Source organism: Argiope bruennichi, chromosome 7, assembly GCF_947563725.1.
Source record: "Argiope bruennichi chromosome 7, qqArgBrue1.1, whole genome shotgun sequence".
In the NCBI taxonomy this organism is placed as follows: domain Eukaryota; kingdom Metazoa; phylum Arthropoda; class Arachnida; order Araneae; family Araneidae; genus Argiope; species Argiope bruennichi.
In genome coordinates this window covers 37,657,088-37,671,387 of record NC_079157.1, presented here as the reverse complement: position 1 = coordinate 37,671,387, position 14,300 = coordinate 37,657,088, and the positions used below count along the sequence as shown (strand labels likewise).

The 14,300-nt window shown below is 32.2% G+C and overlaps 1 protein-coding gene across 1 annotated transcript in view; it reads right to left on the bottom strand.

The window, feature by feature from the left end:
• The window catches only part of LOC129975075 (vitellogenin-6-like), a 57,126-nt gene that overhangs the window by 21,778 nt on the left and 21,048 nt on the right, over window positions 1-14,300 (bottom strand). Inside the window, exons 10-16 of the mRNA XM_056087968.1 lie at window positions 12,313-12,481; window positions 10,368-10,538; window positions 7,578-7,775; window positions 6,031-6,248; window positions 4,943-5,049; window positions 4,557-4,837; window positions 2,079-2,199 (exon numbers count right to left, since the gene is read on the bottom strand). Of these exons, the coding sequence (XP_055943943.1) occupies window positions 2,079-2,199; window positions 4,557-4,837; window positions 4,943-5,049; window positions 6,031-6,248; window positions 7,578-7,775; window positions 10,368-10,538; window positions 12,313-12,481 (1,265 nt within the window). The remainder of the gene's footprint in view (window positions 1-2,078; window positions 2,200-4,556; window positions 4,838-4,942; window positions 5,050-6,030; window positions 6,249-7,577; window positions 7,776-10,367; window positions 10,539-12,312; window positions 12,482-14,300) is intronic.

Sequence of the window (14,300 nt, the reverse complement as noted above, 5' to 3'; positions counted from 1 at the left end):
CAAATTTCTGATGAAATTCAGACACTTGAGGATTTGAAACTGATGGTATTGACTGTGTTTCCAGTACTGATAAGACATTTACAGCCAGCTTATGAAGTTTCCAGGGTTTCCAGGTTTTTCATTTTATTACTCGTAATTCTTGTTCAGGGATGTTAATATTGTTTCTGCATTCCGTTTTGGTCGTTTATTGTGTTAAATTTAATGTTTTTCCAGAAAAGGCGCTCTGTAGTTGACAATTTGGTACTTTTTTTTTTTTTGAAATTCCGAGAGGGCATCTCATGTATAGTCTTATATACCAAATTTCGTTGTGATCTGTTTACCCGTTTGCATTATAGGATGCTGTTTATAGGGCAAGTTTAATTATAACCAACCTGTATTTCCTTTACCACTTTTCTAGCCTTTTGATGTCAGATACTGACAAAAGAATTTTCACTATTTAGTCTACAGCTTTATTATTTTATGCCATGAATTTTTTTTCTTTTCTTTTTTTTTTTTTTTGCTGTAACAAAATATCCTCAATTAAATGAATTTTTCCCACTCCTTATATTTAAAGTAGCACAAGTACAGGCAATATACCATTTTTTAATTTGATCTCTGATTATCTGTATTCATCAGATCTTAACGGAAATTCCAAATTAATTTGCTAATAATTTAAGAATGTAATTAATTTACCAATTAATTTAAGAATGTAATAGCTAACAATTTTATGAGATTAGAAAACAGCAAAACAAACACCCGCTGTATTGGATATTTTGTTTAATTTTTTTAAGCATGATGGACCATGAAAAAAAGGGACCAGAACCAAAATAAACAAAACGAAAACAGAAAAATATGTTAACAGTTCTAGGTTATACAATATACAACCCAGTATAGAACTGATGCATTATTTAATGAGAACACACTAACCCACAATTTTTGCTAAATTGAATTAAGCATCATATTTCATAAAAACCATTTTGACGTAAACCATTTCACGTTGTAATGATTCAGCTTCTTCCCTGTTTGACCATGGTGACGTTTCTTTTCCCACGCTTCATAATTAGCATCCAGACAGCAATATCAGCAATGGCGACGCCCTACCGCAGTGTAAGTGCTTCCAGAAGTGCCAGGTGGTCAACTCCTTTAAAGTAAGGACATCTGGGCAATTAGTGCGAGTCCAGATAAGGGACCCCACCTGCATTGTATTTGAAACAGATGTAAACCTGCATTCTTTACATTGTGGAGGGTGGCTCCCCAACGCATTCCCACGGTCGACGGTAGACCAGTGAAGTTGTTGCTGAACGATTATTGGATAACCGGGAAAATGGTCCGATGTGAATGAGGGTGGGAACAGGATAAAAGTGCGAGGAGATTGGAAGAGAAGAATCGGTGGACACTGAGGCAGAAAGCGGAGTGTCCGACTAGAATTCCACCCGAAAAGATTCGGTGGATCCCTGGAGCTACGCCTGTTTGCGAGAACGCTACGAGTCGGCTAGCTGTTTTCTTAAGAGGTTTCTCCGAAGTATTCAAGGAACTATCCTTGTTGTGTCGAATAAAAATCATTTAACCTAGAACTCATTTAACCTAGATGATGAACTGTAAATTTATGTAAATAAAGCTGTAAATAAAGAATCTGATCATAACGCTACCTTTTGTTGGATCGAGACTTTACAACGTGCAGTAATCTAGTATAAAATGAATAAAACTATTCTAGATCTTTTCCGATTCTACTTAGCTTTTGAAAGAATACCTTTTACTCTTTCAATATAATGTCTATATAAGTCTGGATAGAATTGATGTCTTGGTTCGCTCTTTTATGATGATGACGATGTCGTGTTCACGCTACAGCGGAAAGGGGGAGGGGTAAACACCTCTGAACACCCGAGGGCAGAAGTCTGACTTCCAGCCCATATGAAGATGACACTCTCACATTCGCTTGTACAATCCCTCTTACCCATACTTCAAAGATAGAACAAAGGGTGAAGAATAGCCATGCCCGCACCAGGACGATCAGATCATGGGAAAGACGCGCTACCTCTAAGCCAGGAAGCCGGATTCGATTTTTTATCAATACCTTAAATATTAGTAAATAAACTCACCTTCCTTAAAGAATCCTTCAAAGAATTTGTCATCGAAGTGGAAGAATGATTGTTGATTTCCCATATACTTCATGAAAAGCTCTGCGTGTATAGGCTCGTAATCTACCACAGGCAAATTAATCTGAAAATAGATTAATAAAGTCGTTTACTATTTATGTATTCAGCAAAAAGCTTATTTGGTTTCGACAAATTTATATTCTGTATTTATTTTTGGTAAAATGTTAATTATTTAAAAGCATTGACAATATTGAAATATTTCATGACTGATTTAATTATTTGAACTGTAAAATTTCAAACCCTTCTGGGCTTTATTATCTCGTAATGAGACATAAAATATGAGGGAATTACATAAACTCATTTTAAAAGGCAAATTCCTAATATAAACATTATATATTACATTATATAACACTAACATTATATATTAAAGTATGAACTTGCGTCGATTATATTGTAGGAAAAAAGTTAATTATTGTTATGAAGTATATTATATTGCTAAATTTGGAAGCGCCAACTATTAAATCTCGCCAATAGTGCCATGGAAAAAAATTCTCATTTTACTTTCTTGTATATGTAGTATCTAAAAAATTCGAATCCAGGATTAGACGAAACTCCACTTTTTAAACTTCCCTGAGATCGAAAAATACATATTTGGTAACTGTCCATCCGTCTATTTGCTACAAAGGTAAACCAAAAACGCTTTGAAATAGAAGCATTAAATCTGGTATACAATCATTAAACCAAATTTGCTGATTTCTATCAAATTTTGAATAGAATCCGTTCTCTGGAAGTTTGTCTGTTTGACTATTCTATAATTTAACACTATAAAATAAAGAGAGCTAGATAGATAAAATTCGGTGCACAAATTTAACATCTTTGGTATAGAGAACTGTAAAATTTTGAGCCAAATGCAATAAAATCTTGATTCATTGTTGTTCTGTGCTTTCAGAAACGTGGAAAAACATGATTATCAAAAACGTAACGACTTAAATGTATCAATTTTAAATGACTACAAGTGCAATTTCGTTTCAAATCTTTGTTCCTATCGGTTCAGAAAAACATGTCTAAAGTAGATTCGGTTTTCGGATACTATCAACAGCATGCCAGGGATTAATCGCCAAATAACTTGCCAAAGAGGACAAGATGCAGTTCATTTCAGTGGTTTTCAGATACTATTAACAGCATGCCAGGAAATGATCGCCAAATAACTTGCCAAAGAGGACAAGATGCAGTTCATTTCAGTGGTTTTCGGATACTATTAACAGCATGCAAGGAAATGATCGCCAAATAACTTGCCAAAGAGGACAAGATACAGTTCATTTCAGTGGTTTTCGGATACTATTAACAGCATGCCAGGAAATGATCGCCAAATAACTTGCCAAAGAGGACAAGATGCAGTTCATTTCAGTGGTTTTCGGATACTATTAACAGCATGCCAGGAAATGATCGCCAAATAACTTGCCAAAGAGGACAAGATACAGTTCATTTCAGTGGTTTTCGGATACTATTAACAGCATGCCAGGAAATGATCGCCAAATAACTTGCCAAAGAGGACAAGATGCAGTTCATTTCAGTGGTTTTCGGATACTATTAACAGCATGCCAGGAAATGATCGCCAAATAACTTGCCAAAGAGGACAAGATACAGTTCATTTCAGTGGTTTTCGGATACTATTAACAGCATGCCAGGAAATGATCGCCAAATAACTTGCCAAAGAGGACCAGATGCAGTTCATTTCAGTGGTTTTCGGATACTATTAACAGCATGCTAGGAAATGATGGCCAAATGACTTGCCTAAGAGGACAAGATGCAGTTGATTTCAGTGGTTTTCGGATACTATTAACAGCATGCCAGGAAATGATCGCCAAATAACTTGCCAAAGAGGACAAGATACAGTTCATTTCAGTATTCTGAGACTACCATTTATCGACGATTCCATCTCATTAAGGGGAGAGACGCGGAAGGATGAGCGCATATTCGGAATTCACCTTTGACCTTAAATTCGAGTAATCCGAGTTTACCTCATTGTTAAATGTAAACATCTCATCCTTTCATCTTTCCTCTCACCCCTATTTTGGCGAATTAAACCCATCCTAAAGCATGCGCAAAAGCGCAGAATGTTTTAGAATCCGTCGACAAACATTATATTCAGCAAAAATACTAAATTCACGCCAAAAAATGCAAAACATTTTATGGCTTGACAAGTTTATTAAAGAGTATACTAGAAAGTTTCGGGAAGACTATTCCGGCTGGTTTGGAAAAAAGGTGCACAATTTTTTCTTTTGAACTGCATTTGTAATGTGTCTAATAAAGAATTAAAATTGCTAAATCGTAATATATAAGTGCTCCAGAAAATACTTAATGAACAACAGAAACTTCTATAGCTCGAATATCATTTTTAAAGAATAAATTATTTTTTTTAATTATTATATTTCTCATCTTCACTGATTTCAATTAATTTATCCAACCCATAATGCTTACTTTTCCTTTAATTTCGTTCAGTTCCTTTTCCACTCCGCCGGCATCTCTCTTTCCGCGCTTTTTAAATAGATCGAACATCGATCTACGGCCGAAAGAACCTTCTGGTCCGAAGATTTTGTCCAAGAATTTCTCCATTCCGTACTGTTTGAAACCGATAGCAAATGTTTGGAGTGACTTGCCGCCTATGAAGTCTTCCAGCCCAAGATACATAGCTCGAGGAAGATAGCCGGTGTCACTGGCGAAATAGGAAAATCGGGTAGATCCACCAAAATCATAATCGCCTAGAAAAATTTTTGTTGATTTATATTTTATTGGTTTATTACAAAGAAAAATATATTTTCATCACAAATAAAGCCTTATTCTTGAATTAAAAAATGGCTACTTACGGTCGTAGCCAGCCACATAGCTGTCTGTGGAGAAACTGTAATCATACTTTTCAAACTCGTGGCGAACTTCGTCTAAGATTCTCAACGCATGTTTGGCATCTTTAGATCTAAAAGAATATAATAGGCGATGATTAAATATCAGTAATATAAATTAAAGTATGTCTGTAATTAAATCTTTTCATATAGCCAATCTAAACAAGTAAAAATCTAAGGACTCAATTCATTAAGTACATTTATAAATTGAATTTGCTATCATTCCTGCAGTAAAATGTTGCGAACCCTATTAAAAATACTGTTTGACAGTTGATAATTTAGTGTTAGTAAAAATGGAGCGTTACGTAATAGAACAACGGGTTTTCATTGTTGAACTGTATTTCAAAAATAATTAAAGTCTGACGGCCACAGTTTAAAAATTTCAGAATTGCCCCCCTAGATCGTGTGATTTAGCACCATTCGATTTCTTTTTATGGGATTATCTGAAATCAAATGTCTATACCATCAAGCCCACAAGTGCATCGAAGGAGGAAATGCAGCCACATTTATGCTAAATGGACATGGGAAATTTAGATAACAGAGTGTGTATGTGCCAGCAAAGCCGTGGAGGCCATTTGCCCTATGTGTTATTCCATACATAAACCTATCCCGTGTACTTAACGATTCAATAAATATATAACAATTCAAAAGTCAAAAACTGTTTTTTTTTATTTAATTTAAATCTTGCATTAACAAGTAGTCCTATCGTATGAGGCTCCATTTTTAGTATCCTTAAACTGTCAACTGTTAAGATAATTTTTAATAGGGTTGCTAACGCTTTACTGCACGAAAGGTGGCAAATTCAAATTTTGCATTAGTTTTGGGATACCTTTATATATATAAAATTTTGTTTTTCACATTTTTTAAAATTTAAAAAGTTATTTTAATGAATAAAAAAAACTTAATAGACATTTAATATCAAAATATTCTTGTTATTGACAAACAAATATCTTGAATCGGAAAATAATAATGTTTTTCTCACTGAAAGTTCATTTCGATTAAACAGACATCTCCAGAACAAACATTATTTGTATATTAGGATTCAAATTACTTACGCTTTCCTGTCGCACGGGTGAGTGGAGTTGGCCATCGCTCGAATGCTCTTGTAGACGTAGGATCGGACCTGGTCATCGGGATCATGCTTTAAAGCCCGAGCGAGCCCCTCAAGTTCGTAGAGTTGAGGTCGGTACATCATCAGGATGATGAAGGCGGACAGTCTAAGCTCATAGTTTTCGGTTTGATTGAACAACAGAGGAACCAGAAGGTCTTTTACCTAAGAAAATGATATTTTATAAATTTAAATTATCTTTTATACATATTCTTTTATACATATATTTATTTACTTATTTAGTACATCTCGGAAACGGCTCTAACGATTTGGATCAAATTTTATATTCAGATAAGGTTTTGCTTTTTGAATTTACCTATATAGAATCCAGAAGAAACGGGTTTTTTTTCTTACGAATTTTTTATTATAACTAACTATTAGAGACTTTTTATATATGCTCTCATGCTTACAATGTCTTACATGCGCCATCTTGTACCTGATTTCATCATGGTAAAACTGAGTGTAGGTTGAAAAATAGAAATAATGATAGATAAACCGTAAAATGAATACAGCATATTATTTCAAATTCCATGTTAAATTAAATGCACTTATAATTTTAAAAAAAATTTTAATGACCAGTTCGTATGTAGGTAAGATTTAAAAATATTCATATATAATCAGTATGTGATTCGTACCTAAATATTTTCTCCAAAAAACACATTAATACAAAGAAAAAAAAAGAAAAATACTGAGCGAAGTTTGACTTTCCAGATATATAGGATTTAAATATGAAAGGATGACAAATCACAATAAAACATTCGGCACAATTTGAAATGTATTCTTGCCTCGGGTTTTCAAAATCGTTTTCAAAAATGTTTAACAATTATTGAATTTTTGGACATGAATAAACAAAGAAAAAAAAATGCTTTTATCGTCAACAAATTCTTTATCAAAATTTTGATTAATCTTGATATTTCTAGCATCACTAAATCCAAAATATTATTTTTGGAATAATCTTTGCCTATTTGTAAGTAGTTAAAAAATAACAATGAATTAGATTTAAATGTTTCTTTTTTAATGTAAATTGCAAGTCAAGTCAAATTTCAGACAAAACTGTCAAAGAAAAAAATTGCCTTTCTGTGCCTATCTCACAACAGTTTATATTATCATCCATTATCCTTATTGAATGTGCTTTTACTCATTGACATTTACGGTTTTATAAGAATAAGCTTAAGAGTTGAAGTTTAACGAAACAGTGCCCGAAGCAGTCACTACTATCTTGAGACAATAACTCTTAATACTTCCAGTAATAATTTGATAAAGAAAAATGCGCTTCCCCTATTCTACAAAGACTGAAAATACTCTACATCGAGTTAAAATTCAATTTAACAATAAGAATTGCATGTTTTCTTTCTGATTTCAATTTGAATGATATTTACTATTAATTGACAAATGAAGTATCGTTCTTACTTTAAATTAACTTTTTTGTTCCGTTTGAATTGAATTAGTTACAGGAAACGATTGAAAATATAAAGGCATAAAGAAACAACTTACTCTGTCAGGAAACCTGAAGCCGACATGTGTGACAGCCCATATGGCGTTGTTCCGGTCATAGGGATGGTAGTTGCCTGCACCCTCAATATAAGGCCTGGCATAGGGTAGGATCTCCCTTAAACCGATGTTGCCAGCCGCCTTCAAGTATGTCGTCTTCAACTTCTCATCAGTTGCCTCTTCGAATTTTCTTGCCACATACTGAAAAATAGAAATCAAATGTATGAATTACTATCTTTCATTAAACCTCGAAGAATCAAAATTACTATATTACTAGATTATTATCATAGCAGTATTTTATTACCATAGAGGGACATTATGGTTTACTAGTCACCTTTGCCGAACAGTTGGTTCGGCAGGAGTAATGCTCTCTAAAATTTTCAATTAAATATTTATGTACCTTGATCTCTTAATAACTTCTTCAGTAAAATATTTTTAAGCTTAAATTTTAAAATCTAGAGGGTAAATCCATATCAGATTTTGGACCAAACCTGTTAAAAGTTTGACTCTCCTGTTAATAAACATAATAAATAAATAACATGTAATAAACATAATAAATAAATAAATAACATGTCCATATAAAAACAATAAATAAATGAATAACATGTCCATATAAAAATAATAAATAAATAAATAACATGTCCATATTAAAATAATAAATAAATAAATAACATGTCCATATAAAAATAATAAAAGAAACACATGATTTGAATGAATGAATTAGGTATATTGACTAAAATTGTAATTCTCCGTCTTTTGCTTTTCATCAGTAAAAAAAAAAATGTCAGAACTGCATAATCGGTTATTAGTATATTTCTTTAATATACTACGACGCACAAAATCTAAGATTCCGAAAATAAAAAACGGCGCACTCATGGCTTTGGCCGAGGTCCACATTCTTTTATGCGGAAAGGAAGGGGATGGAATTTTCTAACATACTTTCATTATAAGTTAGTAGGCGAGAAAGTTTCGGAGAAACCATTTTCCTCGTTTGTTCCCTCAGTTTTTGCTTGAAAATCAATTTAATGAAAGTAACAGAAAAATTGAAAAATTTTCAGAGGAGCATTAAGTAACGGAATGAAAATATTTCAGATTTGGAACTGCAAAGTCTTTATAAAGAATAAAATCCTTATTTTTTATTTATGTTTATAAATTCTGAATTTACAAAGTGAATTCAACATTCTTTAGACCTTAAAATGTGTCAGGGATAGAGGAAGAAGTTACTTTTACAATAAAATGGTGCATGTTATGGTATGGTGGTTTTTTTTTCCAGTTTAGGACAAACTGCGTCATTCACAGAGAGTTTTAAACAGTTCTAGTATAAAAAAGGGAGTAAATAAAGAGAAGATGTATTGCAAAATTGTAAAACGTCAAAAGTTTATAAGATCTATGATTTTTCACTATTTGACGCAAGGATAAAAATAAATTTTAAATTTTAAATGCTATGAAAAAACAAAACAATGGTTTTTAAAAAGTCAAAAGTTTTGAATGAGGTTTCTCACCCACCAGGTCCTGCAGACTTTAAATAGGCGAATGAAACTGAGTTAAACTATCAGAAGCAAATTTAAGACATGAAGTAAGAATACTAACAACAGAATTTATCACACTATAGTTCGCACAATAAGAAACCCGTTTTCCAAACAATTTTACATATATGCGTCGGTTCGATAAAACTGACCACATATTAACTTTTGGCTGAACACCATGTCATTTGTTGTTCAACTTCTTTCCACTTTCCCTATCCTGAAACATCACAAAATTCAATATGAAAAGGGAGAGGTATTGAAACTAATTTTGTAACTTGATCTGCAAGCCTCATTACTATAGATTCCAACATGACTTGGTACTCAGCTATAGCAATAGAAAATGGGATATGGTACTCACAGAACGATTGCTACAGAGAAAGCTCTTTGTCAATGAATTCAATAAAAGCGAGAGTTACACTAGATGAAATACAGGTTGATTATAATTAAAGTTTCTACTTTAAAATGGTCATAAAAGGAAAACTACTGGACCAAATGTTATCAAATTTTGTAATTGTTTAAAGGAATTCATGAAAATTTTTTTCTGCCAAAAAAGTTCGAAAAGTCTTCACCAGGGGAAAAATTGGCGCTATATGCAATATTGTTAAGCAAATTACGACATGGAGACACTGGTTTAAAATGTGTTTAATCGCTTCTGAAACGTGTTACAAAGCATGTTCAATGTGTGTTATCTCAAAAGCATTGTTTATGGTGATAATCTACACAATTTGGTGGAACTGAAAGATGCGGTACACCGACATGTGCGTAACATTCCTCCTGATATGCTAAGAGCTACTGTTGAGAATGCAGTAATGCGATTTAACTTGTTTTCAAAAAATGGTGGACGTCACATTGAACATGCTTTGTAACACGTTTCAGAATCGATTAAACACGTTTTGTTTTATTTTTCTTAACAATATTGCATACAGGGCCATTCCCAACCCCCTGGTGGTGAGTTTTTGAACTTTTTTTGGGTGGAAAAGAAATTCCCATGATCGGTTTTAAACTATTACCAAATTTGATAACATTTGGTCCAGCTCCGGTTTCCAGTTTAGTCGAGCCAGTTTCTTTTTATGACCATTGCAAAGTGGAACTTTAATTATAACCACCCTGTATATTAACACAAATTCTGTGGAATACAAATTCATCATAAAAATTTAGCACAATGTTTCTTCAACTTAAAAGCAGCATCAGTAACTGTTATGCTTCAGATGCTAAAAAATATTTCAAGATACTTTTTTTATGGAAGCCAGAAAACAGAAAAACTCACGTCAAAGTATTTCACGGCATCTTCTGGTTGGCAGTGACTCCTGCTGGCCGTCATGGGAACCTCCGGATGATACCGCGCCACACAGTGGTCATAGATGATGGTGCTGAGAGAGAACACGCAAGAGATGTGAACGCTCTGGTGTTTTTTCACGCTCTCGTGCTCGCAGAGGGCCTGTAAAAATAAAATTAAAAAAGATTATTAGTGAGTAAATAATATATAAAAACAAATAAATGAATATTTTGATAAAAAGATTAAATTCTTCAAAGAATTCGAAATAAAATTATATATTTTATGTTTTCTTTTTCTTTTTTAATGTATAGTTTAGTCGATTCATATTAAATAAATAACAGTATTTTATAGATTTTATTACCAAATATTTAAGCTTATTATTTCCAAATATTTAAATTGTTAATTAAATTCTGGTACTCTGAAGTTTCTGTCCAATTATGATATTGGATTAGAGGCTGGAATTGTAACATCAATTTTGTGCTTTTAAATGAAGAAAAATAATAATAATTACGATGAAAAATTTTAATGAAAAAGTTTCACATAATAAAAGGTAATGTAAAATTAAATGTCAAGAATAATAACTTAATAAGGTCAGAAGTAAATTTCTTAAAAATTACATGTTTGAAAAAAGGTTAATTTTTATTCTGTTTAAAGGAATTTTTGAGAATTTCACCAAAATATGTATTACATAGAAGAAAATAACAAAACAGTTTGTCAAGTCATTTCTAAAAGTCTTCATCGCTAAGTTGTTGTATATGAACCTTATGCAATTGTCTGTATTCAAATATTTCAATTCAAAGTAATCGCTTTTCCTATCAGTCTCTTGCATTTCTGTCAAGAACCTGTGATAGAATCAAGATTTGTGATACCAATTTTGGACTAAACATAATATGACGAGTGACACTCGATTAGACAATTACAATCATCACAAATCACGTTTTTTGAATGATGATAGGACCAATCATGATAATCTCAAATCAAACTAGTGGAAAGAAGATTGGCCATATATACTGTTCAAACTGGGCATTGCTTTCTTAGTTTTATATGTAATTTATCCATACGCAGTTAAATCGTCTATATAACCGTATTAGTAACTTTTGGCATACGATGCAGTTAATAACTAAAAGGTAGAACTCAATGACAGTTATAATTTGTTCTTGAAAATTATTTGTTTATAATAGGCTTTTTATTTTATGCTTCCAGCACTTGTCTTTTTTAACTACTGCTTTGTGTATAAGTGTGTGTGTGTGTGTGTGTGTGTGTGTGTGTGTGTGTGTGTGTGTGTGTGTGTGTGTACGTGTGCGTGTAATATGCTTTTTATTTTATGCTTCCAGCACTTGTATTTTTTAACTGCTGCTTTGTGTATAAGTGTGTGTGTGTGTGTATGTGTGTGCGTGCGCGTGCGTGTGTGCATGTGCGTGCGTGTGCGTGTGTGTATGCATGCGAAATTAGTTAAGAAATCAGCGACAGCTTACGAAAAATTTATGAATGCGTTGTGTTCTAGAATGAAATAAATAAGTATTTGTATAATAATTGATAATAGTTCTTGTATTAAAAGTTTTTTTTTTTATTTTTCATTTCCAAAAATAGAAATACAAAAAGGTTATATTATACCAGCAGCTATGTTTTAGCTCAAAAATGCAGAAACAATTTAGTTCTCTTGAATTATTAGCCAGTAGATTAAAACTTTTTCAAAAAAAAAAAAAAAGATTTTAAGGTTGAGAAAAAGAAAAACTTGTCATTCAGTTTTGTTGTAATATCTTTATAAAGTTAATGCGAGGAAGTTAAAATATTCCACATTCAACCTTTTAAGGAACAAAATTTAAGCAAACCTTTTATGGAAAAAAAAAAAAAATCCTTTTCAAAAGGCCGAAGAAGCTTCGGTTTCATTAACTGTAAAAAGTTTTACTTTTTTTTAATAAACCAAACATCATACCTGAAGACCGTCGAGTAAGGTTTCGGACACCTCTTTGACGTGCGTCGGGAGCTGGTGGAAGAAGTAGGCCGCTTCTTGAGGTCGTGCCTTCTTGTTTTCGATGAGGTTCTTGGCAAACAGAGCAGCCGGGTTGGTGCCCAAGTTCACCAAAGCATCCACAAACAAGCTCCTACAATAGATTAGTTCAATATTATTTGATAATGATGCGTTAAGTGCCTTGCTATTGTGATCTAATTCTTGAAACAAGATGGCAAACACTTTTTTACAAATTATGTTGTGATATTTTTATCAGTCAATAAATTTACATTCGAATTTTGAAGGTTTTATAAATTAATCATATTCTGTTAACATTTTGTTGTTTGTTTGTTTGTTTCTTATGGCACTTGCCACTGACAAGCCCGCTGTTACGAAGACAGCGATTTAAGCCTGAGGGGGAAGGTCTCTTATTTTTTATAGCAGCGCCAACTAGGGCCAAGAGTACGACTTTGCCACTCACGCATCATTCATTCGCTTGCACAACCCCTTTTTACAGGAGGGCACATTCACACATCTCACAGATAGAACAACAGAAGAACAACCATGCCCAAACCGGGACTCGAACCCGGGACGGCCAGATCACGGAGAAGACGCGCTACCCCTATGCCAGGACGCCGGCTGTTAAGATTTTGAAAAGTATTACTATTATTTTTTTTTTTGTTATAGTATAATTTTGTTTACATCGATTTGTTGTACCGTCATCAAGTTTCTGATTAAGTTAAGCTAAAATTGAGTGGCAGCATTAATTCAACATGGAAACTGAAAAATAGTTTTGTTTTTATTTTTATTTTTGGAGGTATTTAATGCGGATAAATGCAAATAAAATATTTCAAATAAGTGTAAATATATTGCAAGTGAAAAAACATTAATTGTACAGGAATCAGAGTTATTATTATATACTTCCATATAAGATGCTTCAGTTTTTTTTCAGTTCGTATCTGGATTAGAAAAAAAATAAGCTAGTTCCAAATAAAAAATGCTCAAATTCGAAAAACTTTTTTCATATTCCTCTACATTTTCTTATGAAAATATAATGCCATAGTTATATTTTCAATGTAATTTCTTAGTTTAATTTCTTTATTTAAAAATGGTTTTGAAAATAATTTATTTTCAATGTTATTTTAATATTTGCACATTCTATGTGATTGAAAATTGATTATGCGATTAACAATTGGAAGCCATTTCTATTTCGTTTTCACATTTTGCAATTTTAATGATAAAAAAAGCAAATAATGAAACATTTTGCCTTGACGAAAAAAAAGCAACCTTATTTGAAATAAACCATTAGTTAATTATTTTTACTAATGTTACAATGAGTTAATTATTTTTCGTCTTGCGTCTTCCAAATGTGTCATTTTCAAATTTTGACATGTTATTCCTGTCTGAATATTAAGTATATTTTATATTGCTTAGACCGATTTTATTAAAAAATTAGTGAAAAGTCTTTTATTTAAAATATACAATAATAATATTTTTCGAGGGTTACAAATTGCTAAAAACACTTAATTAACTATAAAAAGTGTATCATCGCAAATATTATAATTATTTTTTGAGAATGAATTGCTATTGTTTCTAAATTAATTTCTTGGTATAAAATGAGAGAAAGAAATGAATTTCTATCATGAATGCTCTCAATAAATTGGTAGTTGGAATCTAATTTATGAAAAAGGCAGTTATCACAAGAACCCACAAAAAAAATAGATTTATGTTTTTAGCATTTTAATGACAGTTACTCTTCCATGTGATATGAATATGTCGATAATTCTATGGCCCAATCTCAATTTAGCTTAGGGGTCATTTCAACATCCTATTATACTCAAGATTCATTCTGTGATGTAATTTCCGATGCGTAACAAATCTTATGTTGATCCAGTAATTTCACTTAAATGTTTAGAATCAGATTTAAACATTTGCTGTTTTATAAGAAATGAATGAACCTGAAAAATTATAAT